This window comes from Pteronotus mesoamericanus, unplaced genomic scaffold, assembly GCF_021234165.1.
Source record: "Pteronotus mesoamericanus isolate MK-2021 breed Mesoamerican mustached bat unplaced genomic scaffold, CSHL_Meso_final scaffold_36, whole genome shotgun sequence".
Taxonomy (NCBI): domain Eukaryota; kingdom Metazoa; phylum Chordata; class Mammalia; order Chiroptera; family Mormoopidae; genus Pteronotus; species Pteronotus mesoamericanus.
The window spans coordinates 2,136,761-2,159,346 of record NW_026555313.1 but is presented as its reverse complement, the minus strand read 5'-3'; the positions used below and the strand labels follow the sequence as shown (position 1 = coordinate 2,159,346).

Sequence of the window (22,586 nt, the reverse complement as noted above, 5' to 3'; positions counted from 1 at the left end):
TATCTGCTGAAGCTGTATTTGTCATTTGTTTTTATAACTTGTTTTCATTATTTTATTTTTCCCAGTTCAAATTTATTAGAAAGCTTTACCTTCTCAGTACAGTGTAAAGCATATACACACTATGCAAATTTAACTATATATGCTTAAAACTTCTTTGTACTACATGGCTTCAAAGTATAAGATGCCTAAGTTATCTAGTGCTTAATAAGAAAAAACATCTATCTCTTTAAATAATGGGGGAAAAACTGGGTGGACATACTTTGAAGCAGTATGGTATACAAAAAAACACACTTTAAGGAGTAAAAATTTTTAAAGGATGATTTTGACCACATACAATTTTCTTCTTTGCTAATTTTAATATAAACTCTATAAGAAACAACCCAAGTATAATTTCAAATAGCAGAATACCTGATCTATTGACTAGGATTTGTTAAATTGTTGTTATAGTGCTGACTACATCTTGTAGCAGTTACTGTTGAACTTCAGCCTACAGTATAATTTCTGGTGTATAATCTTAACAGCCATTGTTCTGATTTTGTATGAGTTGTTACCATTATAGGAGTAGTCACATTACCTTACAAATATACCATAATTTGTACAATCCAATAAGTGGTTATTCCCCCTCACTCACTTTGAGAAGCTACAACCTTAGTTCAGTAATACTATCATTGTTCCTAAATTTTTTTAATTACCTTCAGAATTTGCAGCACATATTAAAAATACCTTTAATGGAAGTTCATCTTCATCTTTTTAAATTGGATTTACCTGTACTTTGCCTTGTATCATGCACATCCGTGTTTTTAGCCCAGACTTTCAGGAAAAAAATAAATCTTTAATTTTTTCATTCAATTTTTTATTTATTTATATTTACAAGCAAAACCAATTCTCATCATCTAGGGTATTGTTTTGCATATGGATGTTATTGCTTTCTAGAGTTACACTTTTAATGCTTAAGCATAAATAAAAGAGTTAAAAACATTTAATATAGATACAGAATTAACACTACCCTTGTATAATGCACATCTTTATTTTTCCCTCAAAAATTTGGGCAAAAAAGTGTCCATTATATGTGGCAAAATATGGTAATTTCTGGAAGCTACTCATGTAGTTTCTTATAACTGAGACAAATGAATAAAGTCTGTATTTAAATCACTCTTTGGGATAAAAAATGAAGTGTGATTATTTTCATATATTTATATGTATTTTTGATATAATGGTTTATAGACAGTCACCAGGAATATTCTGTGCCATGGTGGAAATACTGGACTAATCAGCCTCATAAGGTGATTTATTTGAAGGAGATAGGCCTCACTTAAATACACAAGCTTTTGTTCATGTATTATGAGGTCAGTCTCATTACATTGTGATATTTCTAGTTTCCTTAGCAACCACAGAAGTATATGTTACTGTTTTTCTAATTTTCTTGTCTCTAAGTGTTCCTTTACTATATGCTTGTGATAATTTTAATGGAATTCATCCTTTTCTGATTCAGAAACTTCAGCATTTGTTTTCCTTTCCCAATACCATGTTCTGCTTCACCATAAAACTTTTATATTTTTACCTATGTTACTGGATTTTTAGTAAGTTTTCTGTTGGATTATATTATATCTTAAACTTTGAGATATGGTTTAAAGCCATTGCCATTTTACTAAATTATATAGAGGCTGCAATCTTAGTGGATAGGTTATCTCTCAGCTTTGCACCAGTATCTTTTTTTATGTGAACTACTACTTTATAAGCTTCCTTAATATAAATTGATTGATCCTTTATGTTATGATTCATGTCACATCTCTATTCAGAATTATTCTTTGCTTATAGGACAAGTCATTCTATACTGGTATCTTTTTCCCAGCATAAAGCCTTTCTTTTTTTTTTTTTTTTAAGATTTTATTTATTTATTTTTAGGGAGAGGGGAAGGGAAGGAGAAAGGGAGTGAAACTTCAGTGTTTGCTTGCCTCTCGTGCACCTGTTATTGACCCAAAACACAGGCATGTGCCCTGACTGGGAATCAAACCAGTAACCCTTTGGTTCACAGGCCTGCACTCAATCCATTGAGCTACACCAGGCAGGGCCATAAAGTCTTTTTTCACACTTTTTTTGGTCACACTTATTTATTAAACTTGTGTTCGTTCTCAGTGATAAAGTTTTGACCTTACCATTTTTATCTGCCTGAAATCACTTTCTCCTTTCATTATTTTTCTTCAGACATAACCAGTCCTTTAAAATTCCATCAGATCATATCTGGTCAATAAAATCTTCAGGGAGGCACTTACTGTTCTGCTCTTTCTGCATCCTTACACTTTTATTGGTTATTTTTGTCATTCACTTGGTACTAAATGAATACTCCCTTGCATTTTTCTTATTATATGTTTATATATTTTAGTTCTGCACATGGATAATGGTCTTCTGAAGAAGAGGACCATGATTTTTCTATGTATCTCTTTCAGCAAAACATGTATCATAATTTAGATATTCATATAATGATTTCATAGATGTTCAGTAAACTATTTGTTGAATAAATGTTCTGCCATCTTCACTCAGATATTTCATGTGTTACCTTTGTGAACCATTTTATAATACCAAATAAATACAGTTTGTACCATAAATGCATTCATTATTGTAATCTGGTTATTATTATATTCCTAATAACTTTATTTTGTAGAAGCTTAAGTGAAAATGATACATGTTAGAAGACATGAAACAAGGAAAAATTCTAAAACTCAAGAGCATGAGCAGAAATCTCGAGTTGATTGGAGGCGGACTAAAAGAAGTAGTATCTCACAATTACTTGATAGTGATGAAGACCCTGAGAGTGATGAAGACCTTGATAGTGATGAAGAGCTTGACAGTGATGAAAGTGTTGACAGTGATGAAGAACTTGCTAGTAACAAGGGACTTGATAGTAATAAAAAGCCAGAAAATGAAGGAGAACTTAAATTAATTGAAGTTGAAAGTGAAGGAAACAATTGTGAGCATCTCATTAACACTGGCAACAGTTCAACATTTGAAGAAGAAAAGAACAAAACCAAACATAGTAGTATTGACTTACCAGATCATGAAAAGCACTCAAGTCAAGAGGATGATCTCAACAAACACACTGAACAAATAATAGAGGACGATGTTGAAGAGGAACGCATTAAGCGAGGGAAGAGAAGAAGAATCTCCTCTGTGATGTCTGACACTGATGAGAGTGACGACAGTGATATCCTAGTTAGAAAAATAGGTGTTAAACGTCCACGTAGAGTGGTTGAAGATGAATGTTCTTCAGCAGAGATAGAGCAAAATCAACCTGAAAAAACATCAGCTGCAAGAAAACGAGAACAACTCCAGAAACTGAAAGAACTCTCAAAACAAAGATCTCGTCAGAGACGCAATAGTAGTAAAGATTATGAGGTGTGTTATATTTTATTGGCTTTGTTAACTGCTTTTAAATTTTTACTTCAAGTATTTAATTTTTATAAAAATGAAAGTGTGTTCTGTTTCTCCATAATTCTAGAATTTATTTTTAATGAAGTATCCATGAACATATTTGATTGCAATATTGAACCTAATATATTTTATCATGAGCTTCAGTCCATCATTCTTTTAAATTGAAAGACTATTTGTTTTGTATGGTATTTACTGTTTATATCTTCTACTTACAATCTTAATGTCTATTTTAAACACTTTACATCACTTACCACGGTATATTATTTTCTTCTTGATTACAAATGTCAACACTTGACAAAAATTTTTTAAACTCAAGATATGAAATTTATGGATCATTTTGGGGGGGGTTCCAGATTTAATCTTCTAATTTCATATACATACAATTTTAAAGGGACAGTTTACTGAAAGAATATGTTTTAATTTAATTAGGACTCTGAAAAGGAATCGTGCCCAAACAGTGATGAAAATGATGATGAGGAAGAAGATGATTATGAATCTGATGAAGATGGAGATAATTATGTTATTGATGGCTTTGTAGTACAAGATGAGGAGGGTGATGAAGAGAATGAAAGTCAGCAAGGAGAAAATTTGACTACATCACAACTGAAATTAGTAAAACAGAATTCGCTTTGTAAGTTAAATATCAAAAAAATGTTTTATGACTGTTTTAATTATGATACTATATCAAGTATGAAATCAGTGTGTTCCTGTCATGTTCTAAATCAGTTAGGAACTGTGACATTATTTTCAGATACCTCTAGTTTGTCAGTCTGATAATAGCTTAGTCTAGTGGTTTCAGGAACCCTTTATACTTCTAAAAATTATTGAGGACCCCAGAGAGCTTTTGTTTCCATCGTTATAGCTATCAACATTTACTATTAGAGAAATACAAAATAGAAGTTTAAGATATATTTATTAATTATTTCACTTAAAAATAACATTAACAAACTCATTAAACAAATAACATTTTTATTAATAATAACTATTTTCCCCCCAAAATGAGAATGACATTGTTTTACATTTTAGTAAATATATTTAATGGCCAGCTTAATAGAAGGCAAAGCAGTTGGGTTCTTATTTGTGTATTTGCATTCAGTCTGTAGTGATGTTTTTGTTGAAATAGATGAAAACAATCTTGTTTCACACATATAGCTGGAAAAGGGAGAACATATTTTCAAAGTAATTGTGGCTATTCTCATTTACCACAACACAAAAATTAGACAAGTGATAGCTTCTTAAAGGTTAGTTGCAATATGAAATCTGAAACCATATAAATGAAATTATAGTATGTACTTACATCACAATCCATTGGTCCATCTTGCAGTTTGAACGGATCTTTTTTATCCATGCATGATTTTTTAACATCGTGCATTGGTCATTTGGAAAATATTGGTTCAACTGTGTTACATGGATCTTCCAAATATTGACACATTTCATAATACAATATTTTTAAAACCACATTCACCAGTCTCATCAGAAAAATATTTAGGTTGGGGAAGCTGTCAGGTTCATAGTAACAGATAAAAGTTTTTAAAAAATCTACACTCTACTTGAAAATCTTCCCTCCCTCCCGTCTTTGGCAACAAAAATATGAGTTCTTGAAATGATAGGTTCCCTTTGTTCTCTTTTGAGAAAATACTTGACAAATGCCTGAACCATAGTTTGTCAGTCATTCTTTCAAGTAAAGATGGTGTCTCATGACAAGGCTTTTCAGCTCCCAACTCAGTTTTTCCTCAAAGTACGATTGATCATACTTTTTGTGTGCAGCCTAAGTACTTTATGCATATGTCCCATTTAATCCCATTGAGTACTAAAAAGATGGTTACTCAAGACTCAAGATATAATAAATTTATAATTTTCACTATTTCGTCAAGGACATTCTTAGGTGAAAGGAGCCTTTTTACTGAGTGCATAGCAGTGATGACTCCAATAATTTCTTGTAGTCTGGTGCTGCTGCCATGTTAGGGGGCCAGCTGCCTTACCCATAGTTACTTTTGCACCATCAGTGAAAATCCCAATAGTAAAAACAGCAAATGATTGTCTCAGTGTTACTGCTTTGATCTCACACATCACAAATGGGCTTGGGGATTTACAGGGGTCTACAGACGACTGGTTTGTAGAACCACTGGTTTTAACAGTACCTGAAGCATCACTCCGTGAAACCTATCAGAGATTGGAAATTAGAAGCTTTTGTAGTTTCATGTAGTTAATGAAAATATAAATAATAGGACTGTGAAATTTTAGGATATCTTTAAGTATGTATTATTCTGATCCCTATAATTATATGTAAATTCAAAGATTGTTTTTATGATGTTTACAACTCTTGATAGAAACAGGCTGCTGGATGTATACTTTTCTATTTCTTAAAGAATGCATCCTTTCCAAATGTTTTATAAGGACAAAAACTAATTCTATGATGGTTCAATTTAGATCTCATGATTTATAATAAAATAGTAGATTGAGGCATATATCAAATTTTAAGAAATTTAGCAGTACAAAGATGCCAGTGATAGGCAGCTATATATTGAAGGCTAGTGACTATTAGATCAATAAACATTGGTTCCTCTGCTACTTTGATATTTGAATGTCAGAGAAATACAATTAGGTATCCCATTGTTCTGGATTACAATATCTAGAATGTGATAGAACATTTGCTAAGAGTTATCCACTCATACCTACTGATAATTAATGAAAAAAGAAGTCCAGCATGTAGGAACTATTTTAACTTCCTTCTCTATTCTACCCCTCTGTGCTAGCTTTTGTTTTTCAAAGGCCATTTTAGATTTACTGAGAAGTTGAGTGGAAAGTACACAGAGATCCTATCTAACCCCTCACACACTCCATCCACACACTCACACACTTTTTTATTTAATAACACCATCCCTGTTATTAATATCTTGCATTAGTTTGGTGCATATGACATGAGCCAATATCGATTCAGTATTATTAACTGTAGTTCCCAGTTTACCTCAGGGTTCACTGTGTTGTACATCCTAAGGATTTTTTTTTTTGTATTTTTAAGTTTATTGTTAAATTATAGTTGACATACAATATTAGTTACAGGTGTACAGTATAATGATTACACATTTATATAACTTACAAAGTGATCACAGTAAGTCCAGTACCCACCTGGCATCATACATAGTTATTATAATATTATTGACTATATTGACTATATTTCCTATGCTGTACTTTACATTCCTGTAACTGTTTTATAACTGGAAACTTGTACGTCTTAATCCCTCTCACCTTTTTCACCCTTCCCTATAGAAGGGTGTATAGATAGATGACAGTCCATCTGTCAACTATCAGTTACTCCTCTGTGTCTAGGAGTTTGTTTCTTTTTTGTTTGTCCACTTATTTTTTTTAGATTCCACATAATAAGTGAAACCATATTATTTTCTTTCTGTGTCTGACTTATTTTATTTAGCATAATATCCTTGAGGTTCATCTATGTGTCACAGATGACAAGATTTCATTCTTTCTTATGGCTCAGTAGTACATCCTATGGGTTTTGACAAAGTATAGTGACACTACCGGTATGCACAATGACAATATCATACAGAATAATTTCACTCTCCTTAAAATCCCCTCTGTTCCACCTGTTCATCCCTCCCTCGCTCCCCTGAACCCCTGGCAACCACTGACCTTTTTAATGTCTCCATAGTTTTACCTTTACCAGAGTGTTTTATAGTTGAAATCACACAGCATGTGGCCTTTTCAGATTGGCTTCTTTCACTTACTATACACTTAAGTTTCCTCCATGTCTTAATGTGGGCTGATAGCTCATTTCTTTTTATCACTGGATAACATTCTATTGTATGGGTATATCACAGTTTATTTACCCATTCACCTATTGACAGACACATTGTTTCCAAGTTTTGGCAATTATGAATAAAGCTGCTATAAGCATTTGTGTGTAGATTTTTTTTTTTTTATGGGCATACATTTTCAACTCATTTAGGTAAATACCAAGGGGCTCTGTGCTTGCTTTTGCTACTGAGCATCTCCACATTGGAGGAAAGTGTGATCCATTTTTTATGTAATACATATTATCTTATGTGCTCTTAATTTTAACTTCTGGCTCTATTCTTACATATTGTCTTTATTTTTTACCATATTCAGTGTCTTCCCTTAGCCACTATTCTAAATCTTATCTTTTTTATTCAAATTTCCCCATAAATCTACAAAGCATTGTATTCAGACTCTTGCATCCATCAATCGAGTGAAATTGCTCTCACTAAAGTAAGTGATAAATCCCTAGTTGCCAAAATGCTCTTCATTTCTTATCTATTAACCTTGTATTGCTATGTGCTTTGCCACCAACCACTGACCACTCTTTCTTTCAGAAAATTCTCTTTTTAGCTTCCGTTCTATCACTCTTTCTTGTTTTTCCCTTTATAATATTGCTTTCCTCTTTTTTCATCTACCATATAAGTATTGATGTTTCTAGAGGTCCCATCCTCAAACTACCTTCATTTTGCTTGAGCTTCACACAGTCTCTTCCCCATAAGTTCAGTCCAGTCTACAGGCAAAAATTCCCCAAATTTTATTTCCAATGCAGATTCCTCCAAAGCCTATGACCCAATTTTTCATCACCTTATTAAACATTTCATCAGGGTGTCTTTCAGACACCTCAGATTCAATGTGTGCAAAACTAAATGAGAGTTTTGTGATGGATGTAAAATTATTGTTTTCTCTGTTGTGGTGGTGGTTGCATCAGTAACACCTCAAAATAGATTAGTTCTCCACCCCTCAATGGTTGCAGCATTGGAAGAAAATCATAGTCTTTTTCTCTTCTCACCAGTCTCTATATTCCTCTGTGTTTATTCTGAGACTGCGACTCCCAAAAAAAATATGATAGAGGAATAGACTAGCAGTGGTCCATTGTATTCCAGATCTATAATGTTCACTCACTAACAATATTATATACAAGTAGATAGGAATAACTTTCGTGTTTGTGGGTTGTGAAGATTATTTTTCCAGGACTCTTATCATTTGCTCAGAGTCACAGAGAACCAAGTGGTAGATATAAAAGTACATCTCTAGAGCCTTGCTACATAAATAACTTGCTAGACTGGAAATTGGACTAAGAGTAAACATTGACTTAGTTTCCACCTAGCACATTCTATCAACACAGCACAGAGTGTGTCCAAAACAGTCTCACAACCATTTATCTTTAATGTTCAACCCTAGAACTTACCCTCTTGCTCTAGGATAAGTGAAAAGTACCAGTGAACTGTTTTTACAAAAGGCAAAGGTAACATTGCTCTGAAACTCAGAGGAAGAAAATGCCTGTGAAAAATTGTATAAAATATTTGCTTTGCAATTTTTGGAAAAGAAATAGGAAATTATAAGGAAAGAATTGTTTGAGGTGAAAGGGAGCTAGGTAAGATAAGGATAAATTGTCAGGAAATTGAAAGTATAAAGTCAAATAAAATCTCTATTGAAAGTGGTAAAGAGCAGAATTAAGAGTACAAAAAAATCTCATCAATGATATAGAGGCTAAACCAAAGTTCTTTGAGCATAGAGAAGAAAAAAAAACTAGTTCTGAGGGAAGAGATGATAAATAAAGGAACCAAAATGAAAATCATATTTCATAAAATCCTGGGAGGAAAATTGGAAATAAATGGAAATCTAAAGGAAGAAAAATACATAACTTTGGTGAGATGTGTAAAAGAAGATTTGGATGTACTAAGAAGCATACCATATTTTTAGATAGAAAGATGTATGGACGTGAGAATTTAAAGATATGGTAGAAGAAAATACTGAGATGCCAAAGACACTGTTTATGCAGATTAAAGAGGCACACATCCCAGTAAGTTGATGAAAATAGATTTGCAAACAGACATGTGAAGGATTTTTTTTAAATTACCAGAATAAAGAAAACGTTATCTAACCATTCTTTTTAGAACTGTAAAAATAATTTAACATTAGGTGCCATATTAATGTAACATTAATGTCAAAAAAGAACTTGTACCATAATTTCAACAGATTCTAAAAGAGCACTTGGTGAAATTCAATGTCCATATCTGTTTTTTTTAAGTATTAAAAAATAGTTATATGAGCATATGTCCTTCACATAACAAAGAATATTTTAAACCAACAACCAACATATGTACAAATGAAGCACAGTAGATACACTCTCTGTGATAACAAGACAAAAATATTTTTATTAACCTTGTTCCAGTGTATTGAAGAGCGTAACAAGACATGAAAGTAAAACAAATATAACTATTTAAAAAGAAAAGACATTCTTTGAACATAATGTTATTATATTTACAAAAGCTGCACCTTTCTGATTTCTTTAACCAAGGATACAAAAGTTAGGAGGAAGGGTATGGATATATTGCAAGCAAGAGTAGATGCAGCATGTATTTCCTTAGTTTTCTCAGGTTCTATTTTCCCAAATGGGAGTCGGGTGAGACCTGTTAAGAGTAGAAAAAGAAGCCAATTTCTTTTTCTACCTCTGCCTTTTTACACTGGGCTTACTTACACCTCCATTCCAGAAGAAAGTACAGCCTCAAATCCACCTATTTTTATAAACATTCTCTTGGTTCTTAAAATAAACAGCACTAACAAGACCACACCCTCCTCAGGGTTGAGGGGGAAAGCTGAGTTGGTGCCCAGGAATTCCTAAACAATCTCTCTGTAATGTCCCAGGAAGCTCATTTTCCATAAGTTTCTGAGAGAATCTTATTATTTCGGAATTAGTAAAAGAACTCAGAAAAATGACTATTCTATCAATAATTATTTAGATGGTACAATGAGGGAACATTCCACTTAACACTAGCCAATAATAAAGTTTCTAGGCCTAATCTTAAGCATAGATTTGTAGGAACAAGAATTCACTTTACTGTGAAATAGAAAAGAAAACGAAGAAAAGGAGAGACATACCAAGTTTCTGGAAGGTAATAAATAATATGAGAAGTTATTTCATCTGAAATTGTTTAACTTGACAAAACAATTCTAAAGTTAATTTGGAAGAAATACTATTGGAGAAGAAATGAAATTTGAAAACAGTAAATCAAAAGGACTTGCCCCACCAGATATAAAAAGTTATCACAAAATTGCAATAAGCAGTGTAGTAACAACATGAGAATGACAGCCAGATAGTGGGAAGTTGGTGCTAAAACAAAACCTTAACATGTATGTGAAATTGATGTATGATAAAGGATGCATGGAAAATCAACAGAATGACTACACTATCCAATGATTGGGGTGGGGAAATTGATTAACAACTATGGAAAAATCAACTTATGTGTAAACATCGATATTGTTGGTTTTCTCCTGTGTCCTTCTGTAATTATAATCATGGAGGAAAGTTGTAAACAATATTCCTAGGATATTCCACAGAACCCTACCCAATAGAGGAACTAAAAGCACTGAATAAAGTTCTGGAGGAGGTCTGAGCCCTAATCCTGATTCTGCCTCCATCTAGTTGTGTGACCTTGGGTAAGTTATTTCATCATTATGTCATTCTTCTTAATTTTAAGATAAGTTGAATTTTATTTTCTCCAACTTTCCATCCAAGTCTAAAATTTCATGTTCTGAAATATAATAATATCAAATCCCATGCAGAAAAACATCTACCTCTAGAGGATAGTAGCATGAAATCAAGAGTCAGAGTGCCTAGTTTCCAATCTTGGTTTTAACACTAGCAGTGTGATCTTACATCATCTCTGTAGCTGTTTCCTCAACTAAAAATAAACTGAGGGTCATGATAGTACCTAGTAGGCTTGTGATGAAAAATAAAGCAATGTATGTAAATGCATAAAATGATGCCTGGCATATACTTGCTCAGTACATTTTTTAAAAATTTGCAATGCCAGAGCTGTAATTTTAGCACCTCTCCATCCACTCAAGTACGGTGAAATCGAAGGCTTCTTCCTGACTTTTTTGAAACACATTGGTAGTAGAGGGACTGTGTGATTCTTTAAAAACTCCAGGTGGTTCTGATCCTCTGCTTTTTTAATCCCAATACTAAGGAGACACTATAAGGGTCTTTGAAGTAGAGCAGAAGTTCCCAAATTCCATAGTGGATGCCTAACATTCAAAACTGAAAAAAATTCACTGAGGTAAAAAAATCCTACTTCCATTTATTTGATTGTTAAACATAGGTGCACAGGGAATGGATTTGATTTTTTTCTCAACGTATCTATTAATATTCCCAGAACAGTTTTTCCTTAATAAGTTTAAGAAGTGTTAAAATTTAAAAGCATTTTAACACCCACAAATTATCTACTAGCACTATAATATATACAGAGGTTGATGATAGTCTAATCAAAGTTGAATTTTTTGAAGTATTTTCCAGTTCTAATGATTTTAAAAAATATATTCATAAATAGCTATGATCATTTCTTTTTCCATTAATTTTCAATTAGTCATAGGTCTTCTAAAGTGCAAATTATCTGCTCTTGTCATTTAGTTACTACTGCTTTATTTTGTTCACTTTTAGTACTTCAATAGGTGTTTCCTTAAAAAAGATGTATACTAAAAAATTCCCATAAATTCTAAAAAAGGAGTTATACAGTCTTTTTAGTAACTAAAATATAAGTTTAAATGTTTCTCCATGTTAAATCCCAGTCTCTGTTTTATTTCAACAGAAAGCAAAGTTCAGAGGGTCTTCTTTCCCTTTAATCTCTTACCAAGCATCTTCTACTTTTCCTGAAATACACTGCTTTTAATATGTCTTCACAGATGCCCAGAATAAAGCAAATGTTCTATTGTGATCATTTGAGTCAAAGAAGGGGTTGTGTTTGATAAAGAACATTTCCACAGCTGTAGTAAACCTTAATCCAAGAGCAATGGGAAATAGTAGGGACCTTCACTCCTATTACTGTCTAACTTGCCAAACAGATGATTCCATGGACCAGATTGGGTTAGGGAAAGTAGGCTTATATATTTGGTAGGAGAAAGCATAGACATAAATTTTCTAAATTGATGTGGAAAATTCTAAATCTGGGGCAGCAGAATGGGAAATGGAGTTTTTATAGTCATTGGGATTCTGGCTAGGGTAACAATTTGACAGACAGTGTTGTATGTAACATGTATTGGAAAAAACTTCTTTTTAGAAGTTTAGTGAATGCTCTGAACAATCCACCTAAAGAAGTGTTTTCTCCTGTCAAGAAGTTCTTTCTAATTGTCAAGCTGATCATTAAACTTAGGTGATTAGGTGACGATTTTAATTCGTTTTTACAGCATATTTCTTAATATTCCCCAGGTAAGTTTGGACAGTGAAGAATATTTGAAAAAACAACTAGAACCTTTAGATTAGAAGCCAGTTAATCTGGAAAATGGAGATTTGTTCAGTGACTAGAGAAGTCACTGAGGCAGCTATAAAATTAGAATAATTAAGCAATACTTCTATTTATAGTATTAATTTTTTTAGCTTTGGAGAAATGAACCTATTCAGGAATTTTTTTTTGTCTAAATTCTAATATTTATTTCAAATTAATTTCAGATTCTTTTAATGACCACTACACTCACTTTGAAACAGTTGTGAAGGCTCTTCTAATCAATGCTTTAGATGAATCATTTCTGGGAACATTGTATGGTAAGTTAATATGAATGTAACAATTTTTTTCTTTTTCCAATTTTAAACAACCGTATGTAGTACATAACAAAACCAAGGAGACCCATTCTTACTTAGGACCCTCCTGTTGTTGTTCCCTCAAGAATCGAGTTTACCAAAAGTCCATTCACATCAAAAACTTGTTAGTGTTTATTATTTGTGAAATATAGAAAGTACAAAAGAAATACTTAAGAGTTCCCTGCCCTTAGAGAGCTTACAGTGAATTAGAAAATACAGGACTCACTCTTAAAACAGCAGGACAGTTCCACACTCATGTGTTATCCCAGCCTCTCTAAGCTCCTTGAATTTCACCAAAAGTTAGGTTGTTTTAAGCTTTTGTGCTTTTGCTCATGCTATTCCTCTTTGAATATAATCTCTTCCTACCCTAGATTTTCCAGGTGAATGTAAAATCATTTTCACTATCAAAGCTACCTACGAGTCCCGGTCAGGTGGCTTGGTTGAAGCATCGTAGCATACACCAAAAAGTTGTGGGTTTGATTCCCATTCAGAGCACATACCTGGCTTGCAGGTTTGATGCCCAGTTGGGGCACATACAGGAGGCCAGTCGATGTTTTTCTCTCACATCGATGTCTCTCTCTCTTTCTGTCTTTCGCTCTTCCTTCCTCTTTGTCTAAAATCAATAAAAAAAAGAAAAAAATCCTCAGGTAAGGATTAAAAAATAAGCTACCAACAATCCACTCAAGTAGTACTTGTCACTCCCTCATTTGTGTTATCATTACCCTGAGTATGGTGGTACTGATGTGTATACATTTTTCACATGTGTATTGAAAATGTATTTTTGCCTTCCTCCCACCCAAGAATATGAGAAGAAACGTACTTTATATACTTATCCCTTGCATCTGGCACAGTATCTGGCACTTAATAAAGACTAAAATATCATGTGTTGAATATGTACATAAGTGCTAAATTAAGATTTCATTCACAGCTTGTTGAAAATATTTGATGAGTGCCTACTAAGGACCAGGCATTATTTGAGGGCTGGGGATATGGCAATGACCATGACATGAGATTCCTGCCTTTCATGTTGCGTAAAGGCTAATGGGAGAGATAGAGAATGAGTAAACAAATATGTAACCATATGATTTAAACTACTGATTAGTTCTTGGAAAAAAGTAGGATAAGGAGATCAAAAGTGAGAAAAGTCTTGTTAGTTAGACTTGTCAAAGACAGCATCTCAAGAGGTGACTTTTGAACAGAAACTTCAAATGAGAGAAATAATACATGGATCTAGCAGAGTGCACAGCAAATGCAAAAGAACCTTAGGAAAGAGTCAGTTTGATGTGTTCAAGGAACAATTAGAAGGCCTGTATGACTCTTTTCCCTAATGCTCTCATGGAATGATTTATTTCTACCTCATTAAAAATTTATTTTAATTTAAAATGCTTCTAACCAACCAACCTAAAGCTATGGGAAGAAACCCTTAAGTGTTCAGTTATTTAAACATTTCATGAGGGCAAAGTGACTGGGATATTTTTGTTGTTCCCCTGAACAGATGGCACCAGGCAAAAATCATATGCACAAGACATGTTGACATCTCTTCATTATTTGGATAACCGCTTTGTTCAGCCTCGTCTAGAGAACTTATCCTCTAGAAGTCGTTGGAAAGAGCAGTATAAGGTATACAGCTTTATATATTTTTTTTAATCTCTGGGGGTCAGGGGGAGTAGTGGGAGGCCTCTCAGGAGTTCAATGTTCAGTCAGCCTTAATAATCTCCTAAATTATTGACATTTTTCTTTGTTAAATAATAAAGCTCATTGTTTCTTACCAATTCTAAAAGCTATTACTGTTTTAATCATTCACACTTATTATATATATCCAATAATTAAGTAGTTCTAAATGAAGAATAGCTTTAGAACATTTAAGGGTTTAGCCCATTCTTAAAATGAGGAGATTGTCTCACAGGGTGTTCATTGTTGTTTTAGAAAAGGACTTAGGGAAATTTGAGGAACCGTGGCTTTAAATTAACTGGAGGACTTTTTAAGGAGAATTAACGTGTGAATTTATACTGTAAATCTTCAAGAGAGCCAGGTAGTGTATAATACTTTCCAAGTTTGTGTTTTTACTATGAGGCTCCTTTTCATGAAGTATACATCACCTCCTAGGAAAATTGATTTCCATAACACAATTTGGAAAATAAAAGCCTCAGTTGTCTTTAAAATCCTTTTCTACCTTAAGATTTTGTAATTATACCAATTTGAGTAAAGCATATTTTTAATTTATAAGATTTATTGGATTCCACGTTATCCTCTAGATTTCTTTATCACCTCTAATAGTAGCAAGTGCACTATATGATTTTTAAGGTTTCTTTTTTCTCTCTACTTCTAACATTCTATCTTCTAATGATTATTAGTAAGAGGAAAATGTCAAGATAAGTGAAGTTCAAGTTCCCTAAAGTCCTTCTAGCACTTAAATCATTAGCTACTCTACCTCATTTAATGTCAGGAGATTTGGCTTCACGCAAGGCCTGTTCAGCATTAAGTTACCTAATGATAAATTAGCCACAGATGGTTTCAGTTAAGGGACAGTTATAGGATTACAAAAAGAGTTAGAAGACTTCAATTGGGAGGATGGCTTGAGTTCAGAGTATCTTTTTTACTTTTTCAGTGTGGGTGTTTTTAACTTCTCTAAACTCCAGTTTTTTCCTCAGATACAGAAAATATTTAGCTATTTTAAAGGGAAATATTTATTTACTTTGAAGAGAAAGCAGATAGTGCAGCTCTTTGAACATGATGTAAATAATTTTCTTTGAGAGAAAGAAAAATAGCATTTTTCATTGATCATTTAGTTTTGCCAAATAATTTACATGCGAAGTAAAGTATCTTATTCGATCTTCAAAATTAACCACATTAGGAAGTCACTATTATTTCCTCTATTGGACATGAGGAAACTGGGACTCAGAAAATTGAGTAAAAAAAGGTTACACAGCTAGTAATGAGCCAAGCCAATATTTAAACCTAGAAACCTTGGGTTTCTAGAGTTTCCTGATTCCGAAGCCCATACCATTATGTATATTATGATTTACGATACTATGGTAGGTTATGCTGAATATGGATAACCCAGTGTTCAAATAACTGTAAGATACAACAAAATATTAACTTAAAAATTTAGAGACATAGATTATTCAGTATGGTCTTGGTCAGGATAAGCTACATTATGCTACAAAAATTAAATAATGTGACAAAAAAATAAAACCACAACAAAAATCTTAATAGCTTAATTCAACAAAGTTTATATTTTACTTACATTAAATGTTCAGTGTGAGTCAACAGGAGTGTTTTGCTTGTAGTCTCTCAGGGAACTAAGCTGATAGAGCTTTCAACTGACCGTGTTCTTTCATGAGTAACACAGAAGCTGGAGGGGAGGTGGTTAGTCACCTGTTCCCTCTGAAAGTCAGCCTGTAAGTGACATGTGTCATGAAATATGAAAAATAGTAAAGGTGGACAAAAGGCAGTGTTGTGAATCATCCAATGTAAAAATGACGAGTCTGTTGGATACTTACTTAATACAGAAAGTGAAAGTGGATTAGTAACCCTGCTTAATAGGCTCATTGTGTACAGTTCAAATATTGTGGTAAAACCTAATCTACATTACTAATTAGAACCGTGGTCTCTCGCACAGGCCTAGAGAGCAAGCAAGAATACTCAAACACAAGTAATTACACAACTTAATAAACCTTATTTAAGAATGCCAAATATTTTCTCTTTGTTTACTAATGCTAGCTCAGCTATTACACTGTCCATATCAATACTGGCCACCAAGCAATAATAGTTCCAACTTGTTTCATAGTACTTAAGTAGTAACCAATGAAGATTAAATAATTTCTGGAATATTTTGTTGAAAATATGATATAATTCACACAATACGATCTTGTTTTTCTTAGTTCCTGACTAACTGAAATGATTCCATCTTTTATTATATTCTGAATTTTCGCTGCTCATTGTTTCCTATTTTAAACTAATTAATACGTCATTAACACTAACTAGAGATGAGAGGAAGGAAAGCAAAACCTTTGAAACTACTTCATAGTAACTCATAAGAGATATGAAACTAGTTTTTTTCTAGTCTGGTTTTTTCCACATAATATTCTAAATTATAAACTCATTTATATGTAAAAATATCTTGCCAAATATTTACTGTGTGCTCAGTATTAAAATTAGAAATAAATATTCAATACTAGTGTTTGCTTTTACATTTCATCCTGTTGTTATGATTCCTAATGTTGCTTTTAATTTGGTTAGGTTCTTTTTATGTTTTATTTTGTTGTAGTCATTCTAATTTTTATAGCCTAATCTATATACTTTTTTTTTGTTTCCAGGAACGTGTAGAAAATTATTCTAATGTAAGTATCCATATGAAGAATCCTGAAAATTGTTCCTGTCATGCTTGTGGATTGCATCGCCACTGTAAATATGCAGTGCATTTATCGGGACAATTGTATAACACCAGGACTATGGAAACAGATGATTTTATGTCACATGATAAACAGGTACTCTTGTTCCTCTCATTTTAGTTTTCAGTATTTGGAAATTTTAAATACTAAACTTGCACAAATAACCGTTATATTTTACAAATGGAGAAAGCACTAGGAGAAGGGAAAAGAGTACAAAGAAAAATAGTACAGTTTTTTAATGTGAAACATGTTTCAAGGTTAGATTTACTCCTAATTCAGTCAGATACTAAAATCCACGTATATTCTCTAAGTACACTTCACCTAAACAGCAGGGGGTGGCAAGAGAGGGTATAGGATAAGGATGAAAAAGGAGGTAACAGGCGGAAGAAGCAAATGTCATTTGGGTCCAAAGGAGAATTTGACCCAAGTAGAAAATTGTATAATCTACCAAATTGACAGTCCACAAGCAAATAACTAGAGAGGGCTACTCATCCTAACAGGAGAATTGAAAGAAAACCGTGCTCCAACCTAGGCTTTCTCAGAGGTGTGTCAGTCTAGAGCAATTATCAGGTACTTAAGGTGCTGTTAATTTTGAATGACTAGAAAAACTGAAGAAAATATTTGAAGTGTTTGAAGAAAAGTATTTGATAAGAGCAAAGTAATACAATGTGAAGAGAGAAAAAGTGCAGATACAGACTACTTCTATTTCTTTTTTTAATCTCTGTAAAAGTGTTGCATTTATAAATATAAAAATACTGATATTGAAAGCTCCCTCTGGTGAATCTGTATATCTCTGAAGGGTGCATGTGTTTTGGGGTCTAGTTAGAAACAGTCTAGTCTGTTTTTAACATACAAACATACTATCTATCTGAATTCTGTTAGATTGCCTAGTATGATTCCTCAGTATTATTTGGCAATAATTGACCAGGTCCCTCTGAACAGTCTGAGTTGCAAGAACCTCTAGAAAGTGTATATGGTGATAATGAATTCAGAATTACTCTTTCATGTTTTATTTGGCAAGTTAGTATAAAAACATTTCTTTTCTCAACATAGTCGTATGCAACTTTCGCAATTGTTTAAAACTGATTTATGACTTTATGAGATAAGACATCTAGATTCTTAATAAAAGTAATTTAGTAATAGTTTAAGGGTAATTTTCTGTTGTATAGATAAAAATATTGCTGTACGTTCACAGTCTTTGCTGTCTACAACTAATCTTAAAGAGGAGTGTGAATTAGAAAACCATTTTTCAAGTTCCAATATTCCTGTGAAGGAATGAAGACTCTGTATAAAATAGTTGATTCAAATATCTAAAAAATAAGAGATCTCATGAAATAAAAGCAAAGAACATTAATATACTGGTCACACAATGGAAAAATATCAAAGGTAACAAACATATTGGAAATGATTATTTTCTATTTAAAGGCATTACTGAAACTACCCAAAGATGCCAGGCAATTGCTCCTCAAGTAGCAACATATTTTTAAATAAAATGACAAAATACAATTCTGTCAAGATTGCATTGAAACTAGCAATTTCATGGAAAGATTCCTGGAGAAAGAAAGGATATGATTTTTTATTTTTAGATACTAGGTAACTATATACTTGTACAGCCAGAGTTACAGAGCTATATGTATTCAGTGCTTGTAAGTTTGTTCTTGGCAAAGTAATTCAGTAAAAGCAAATGACACAATTATGAAGTTCATTGAAGCATTACTTATAATATTGGATTGGCCAAAAAGTTCATTTGGTTTTTTTTCTGTATGATGGCTCTACTAGTACTTAGTTGTCTTTAACTTCATTCAAAACAATTTTGTAGAGTTCTGGCCAAGATGGAAGCATAGGTAGATACTCTTTGCTTCCTCGCACAACCAAAAAGATAATAACCAACTTAAAAACAAAAAACATCCAGAACTGCCAGAAAATCAAACTGCATGGAAGTCTGACATCCAAGGAGTTAAAGAAGGAACATTCAGCCAGACCGGTAGGAGGGGCTGAGACAGGCAGCCAGGAGCAGGGAGGTGGGGAGAGGATACGTGGCAAGGCAGTGCTGGTGGACCAGATATCCCACATTCATGTAAGGATAAGCTGGGAGGAACAACTGGGGAGTGAGACAAACCACGTAAACCAGGGTTCCAGCACAGGAAACTAAAGCCTCAAAACCTCTGGCCGCAAAAACCTGTGGGGGTTGCAGCAGCAGGTCCAACTCTCAGCTTCACAGGATAGTCCGTTGGAGAGACCTATGGACATACCCAAGCCCACCCATCTGGGAATCAGCACCAGAAAGGTCACAGTCTGCTTGTGGGAAGTGAGGGAAGTGACTGAAAGCGAGGGAAGTGAGCCAAGCAAGCGGCATTGTTCCCTCTCTGACCTCTCCCCCACTTACACCACACACAGCAAAGTAGGTTGCCCTGCCCTGAAGAATACCTAAAGCTCTATGCCTTAGAACATAACGGGTCCACGGATACAAAGAAATATGGCCCAAATAAAAGAACAGCTCAAAACTCCTGAAAAAGATCTAAGCGACAAGGAGAAAACCAGCCTATCAGGTGCAGAATTCAACAACACTAGTAACCAGGATGCTCACAGAAATGATTGAGTATGGTCACAAAATAAAGGAAGAAATGAAGGCTATCCAAAGTGAAATAAAGGAAAATACACAGAGAACTAACAGTGAGGGGAAGGAAACCAGGACTCAAATCAATGATTTGGAACAAAAAGAGGAAATAAACACCCAACTGGAACAAAGTGAAGAAACATGAATTCAAAAAAATGAGGAGAGGCTTAAGAACCTCTGGGACAACTTTAAACATTCCAACATCCGAATCATAGAGGTGCCAGAAGGAGAAGAGGAAGAGCAAGAGCAAGAAATTGAAAACTTATTTGAACACATAATGAAGGAAAACTTCCCCAGTCTGGCAAAGGAACTAGACATGCAAGACCAGGAAGCTTGGAGAATCCCAGAGAAGTTGGACCCAAGGAGGAACACACCAAGGCACATCATAATTAAGTTACCCAAGTTTAAAGACAAGGAGAGAATCTTAAAAGCAGCAAGAGAAAAGGAGACAGGGACCTACAAAGGAGTTCCCATAAGACTAACAGCTGATTTTTCAAAGGACACTTTGCAGGCAAGAAGGGGCTGGCAAGATGTACTCAAGAGTCATGAAAGACAAGTACCTACATCCAAGATTACTCTCTCCAGCAAAGCTATCATTTAGAATGGAAGGGCAGATAAAGTGCTTCCCAGATCAGGTAAAGTTAAAGGAGTATATCATCACCAAGCCCTTATTATATGAAATGTTAAAAGGACTTATCTACGAAAAAGAAGATCAGAAACTATGAACAGTAAAATGACAACAAACTTAAAACTATCAACAATTAGACCTAAAAAACAAAAACTAAGCAAACAACTAGAACAGGAACAGAATCACAGAGATGGAGATCATGGAGAGGGTTATCAGTGGGGAGAAAGAAGGGAGAATGGAGGAAAAGGTACAGGGAATAAGAAGCATAATTGATAGGCACAAAATAGACAGGGGGAGGTTAAGAATATTATAGGAAATGGAGAAGCCAGCAAGCTTATATATACAACCCACAGATATGAACCCAAGGAGGGGGGAATGCTGGAGGGAGGAGGGAATCTTGGAGGGGTAGGGGGTGAAGGGCAAAGGGGGATAAAGGAAAGAAAAAAATGGGACAACTATAATAGCATAATCAATAAAATATGCTTAAAAGAACAATTTTGTTTGCTTGTATTGTGACATCTGTCATATCAGTGTGCATTTAAAAAAACATTAGTGAATTTTTGTGTAGCCATTTTAATATTGAATATGGAAGAAAATAAGCAACATTTTCAGCAATAATAGGACACTACTATTATTGCACTATTATTTATTATTTCAAGAAAGTAAAAACGCAACCAAAATGCCAAAAACAATTTGTGGAGTGTATGTACGGAGAATGTACTGTGAGTGACTGAATGTGTCAAAAATGCTTTGTGAAGGTTCGTGCTGGAGATTTCTAATTGGACAATGTTTCAACTACCAATTGAAGTTGATAGAATCAAATTAAGATACTAATTGAGAACAATCAGCGTTATACCACATGGGACATAGCCAACATATTCAAAATATCCAAACCAATAAAGTTATTGGTAAAAATGAAAAATGTGTCTTTTTGGCCAATCCAATACAAAAATGGAAATAATCCAAATAAAGTATTAGAGTGGTGATTTAATAAGCTATCATCATTTTGCTATAGAATATAATACAACCACTAAAATAATATTTTGAAGGTTATGAAATAATGTTAGGTAAAAGTGAAATAATAAGGAATGTTATAGTACCTTGCATCTGTGTAAAATGTGTGTAATTGTATGTATAGCTATGCGCAAAACATTAAACTAGTTATTTTGTGTATTAAGATAGTGATTGAAAGTCTTAATTTAATGTTAAATTTTTCAGTAAGTTTTTCCTTTAAGGGAAGAATAACGTATTAAAATACGTTATGTCCTACTAAACTACCATGTCAGTGCATGTATGGAAAGAAAAGGGAAGGGGGGCAGAGGGAGGGGAAAAAACCTGTTGTTAATCAAAGGCATTAAAGAGACTGATCACCCCTGCACCCACCATCAGGTTATTTTGAAAACTAATTCTCCATTTTGTGTTGCTGCTTATAGTTACACTAAATTGAGACTCCTTGGGGTTAGTTGGGGTTTTCTTTTAAGGTGCAGCTAATACTGTAAAAGAATGTTCTTAGTGAATTTGTTTAATGATAGAACTTTTCTTCTTAGTTGATAATATCTTCCTGAAAGAAGGGATGCTTTGATGGAAAGTGGAACCTAATGGGAGAGAATAATTTTAGTTGAGTAGGATAATGAGATGAGAGGCCTTGGACCACCAGATTGTGGACATAGATGAGAAGGAAATTACCTGGGGGAAGAGAGATGTGAAATCTGAAAGGCAGATGGGAGGACTCATAATAATCTTGAATTAATTTGTAATTTTTTTCCAGAGATTGTCCAGATTCCTTAAGGTGCTTAAGACCTGATGGGGCGAGGCAGGAATTACGACACAAGTAGCAATGGATAATGTGTCCATGCAGAAAAACAGGCTGAGAGGAAGTAGAATCCCTTGGCTGGATGTATTGCAGTATCAGGGGTATCCAGCCTT

General features: G+C 33.8%; 1 protein-coding gene across 5 annotated transcripts in view; it reads left to right on the top strand.

The window, feature by feature from the left end:
• The window catches only part of CCDC82 (coiled-coil domain containing 82), a 36,745-nt gene that overhangs the window by 2,612 nt on the left and 11,547 nt on the right, over positions 1–22,586 (top strand). For all 5 annotated transcript variants that reach the window (XM_054592218.1, XM_054592215.1, XM_054592219.1 and 2 more), the window contains 5 exons: positions 2,663–3,393; positions 3,859–4,060; positions 12,893–12,985; positions 14,517–14,641; positions 17,341–17,511. In XM_054592218.1, coding sequence (XP_054448193.1) covers positions 2,677–3,393; positions 3,859–4,060; positions 12,893–12,985; positions 14,517–14,641; positions 17,341–17,511 — 1,308 coding nt within the window. In that variant the 5' untranslated portion in view covers positions 2,663–2,676. The remainder of the gene's footprint in view (positions 1–2,662; positions 3,394–3,858; positions 4,061–12,892; positions 12,986–14,516; positions 14,642–17,340; positions 17,512–22,586) is intronic.